The sequence below is a fragment of the Pteropus alecto genome, unplaced genomic scaffold (genome assembly GCF_000325575.1).
Source record: "Pteropus alecto unplaced genomic scaffold, ASM32557v1 scaffold102, whole genome shotgun sequence".
Lineage (NCBI taxonomy): Eukaryota > Metazoa > Chordata > Mammalia > Chiroptera > Pteropodidae > Pteropus > Pteropus alecto.
The window spans coordinates 1745392-1747112 of record NW_006432224.1 but is presented as its reverse complement, the minus strand read 5'-3'; the positions used below and the strand labels follow the sequence as shown (position 1 = coordinate 1747112).

Below are 1721 nucleotides of genomic sequence, written 5' to 3'. Positions count from 1 at the left end.
GACGCCCCAGGTAATGTGACTGCCAGCTCGTGTACTCACCCGCGCGTGCGCACGGCACACGTTTTCACGTGTCTGCCGGGGCTCGGGGATTTAGCGAACGTTTGCTTTGACCGGCGAAAGTAGGTTTTGGCAGAAAATGGCACAGGTTTTACTGGAAAAACATACTCGGGTTTCGTAAACAAACCCTCCTTTTATGAGGAAAATTAATTTGGCTTTCCCGAAACGTCACTTCTGATTCTGATGTCAGGTTTGGGACTCAGATTTAAGGGACGTGGATTCTGATACTTGATTTCAGGACAGCCGTTTGCACGCTGTTTAGTACGTGCTTTAAAGAGCGAAGCCATCGGAACGATTCAAAGCCATGTCGCTGTAAACCGACTTTAGCTCACTTTGCCCAGCTCACCTTGTCAGGAAGGTCAGCATCCTGCTCGGATTCCACCGGAATAACTGGAATAATCAGTCGAACCTTCTCTTCATTTCTCTGACCCTGCTTTTAGTCGCCCCGCGTGTTTTGACGTGTTTGCTGTCAGTGGCTTCATGCTTTTCTCTCTCGGGACAGTCCGTGCCCTGAAGCCCGGTTCCAGCCTCTGTCCCAACGAACCGGACACCACTGTCTGCCTCCGTCTCTGCGTCTGTGCGCATTTTCCGCACAGCGCTCGCGTTTGAACCGCGGATGGCGCGCGTGTTCCCCCAGGTACGCAGCAGCCACCCACACGCTGAGTGACGTCTGTGCCGCCATGGCCAGCGGTGACTGGAAGGACGCTCGCGAGCTCTGCCAGCGTGCCCGCGGGGCCTGGAGCGCACTGCGAGGCCACCCGGCTCTGAGGTGAGGTGTCTCTAGGCCCCGACTCAGTTTTTCTTGCCGACCAGGCCGGCGCCGCCGCTTCCGGCAGGACTCCTCGTGGGGACCACACGGCCCCCGCAGTTCCGCGGCCGGACCCGCCGTGGAGCGCAGCGTCACGCTTGCTTTGCGGGGTCGGGGTGCCGCGGAGTGGGAGGAAGCGTCTAGAAGTTTGGCGGGAGCGGATGGGGTTGACGTAGCTCGGGTCCTGTGCCACGCACCTCCAGGCACACACGCCCGGGCGTTGGGCGGGCCCTCCGGGGGTGCTGGCTCCCCTGAGGGTGGACAGCGGACTGTCAGCGTGGGGACAGTGGGGACAGACGTGGCTGGCGTGTGACACGTGGTCTCGGTGGAAATTCACGTAGGGGATGTTCTGCACTCACCATTTACCCCAAAAGTTCAAGGACGCGGCACGTGAGCCTTCAGGTTTTGTGTTTGATAAACGTTAAACATGTTCCGCATCAGGAAAGTTTTTCTTCGTCGTTACACGGGGATGAGAACAATTAGCAGCATTAACTATCTCTAAAAAACTGTTAGGACATGAAGTTCATGGGGAAACGACGTGGGCTTAAAACCGTAGCCCGGAGGCGCCGTCCCTGTCCCCCCCGTGCTGCGTGGGGGTGTCCCAAGCTCGGGGGGATTCGCGAGGCCCTCCCTGGGGACGAAATAAGCAGCGACGTGCACTGGGGCAGCTTCTTAGGGGGGTTCAGGTAAATGTGGACGCTTTTCTCAGACCGAACAGCAAAATGGTGGTGAAAACGTGTCAGTCGCTGACTCGTCACGAAACAGTCACAGCCAGAAGTCAGTGGCCGCGCGGCAGCGGTTGGCAGGCCGCTTCTGCCCGAGGCCGGCGGTCCCTGTCCTGGGCTTCGCGAGCCGG

General features: G+C 58.7%; 1 protein-coding gene across 3 annotated transcripts in view; it reads left to right on the top strand.

Moving 5' to 3' along the window:
- The window catches only part of LOC112475776 (fanconi-associated nuclease 1-like), a 14102-nt gene that overhangs the window by 11556 nt on the left and 825 nt on the right, over window positions 1-1721 (top strand). Inside the window, exons 5-6 of one of the 3 annotated variants that reach the window (XM_025043513.1) lie at window positions 296-415; window positions 695-826. In XM_025043513.1, coding sequence (XP_024899281.1) covers window positions 296-415; window positions 695-826 — 252 coding nt within the window. The other 2 variants (XM_025043514.1, XM_025043515.1) reach the window with 2 other exon arrangements.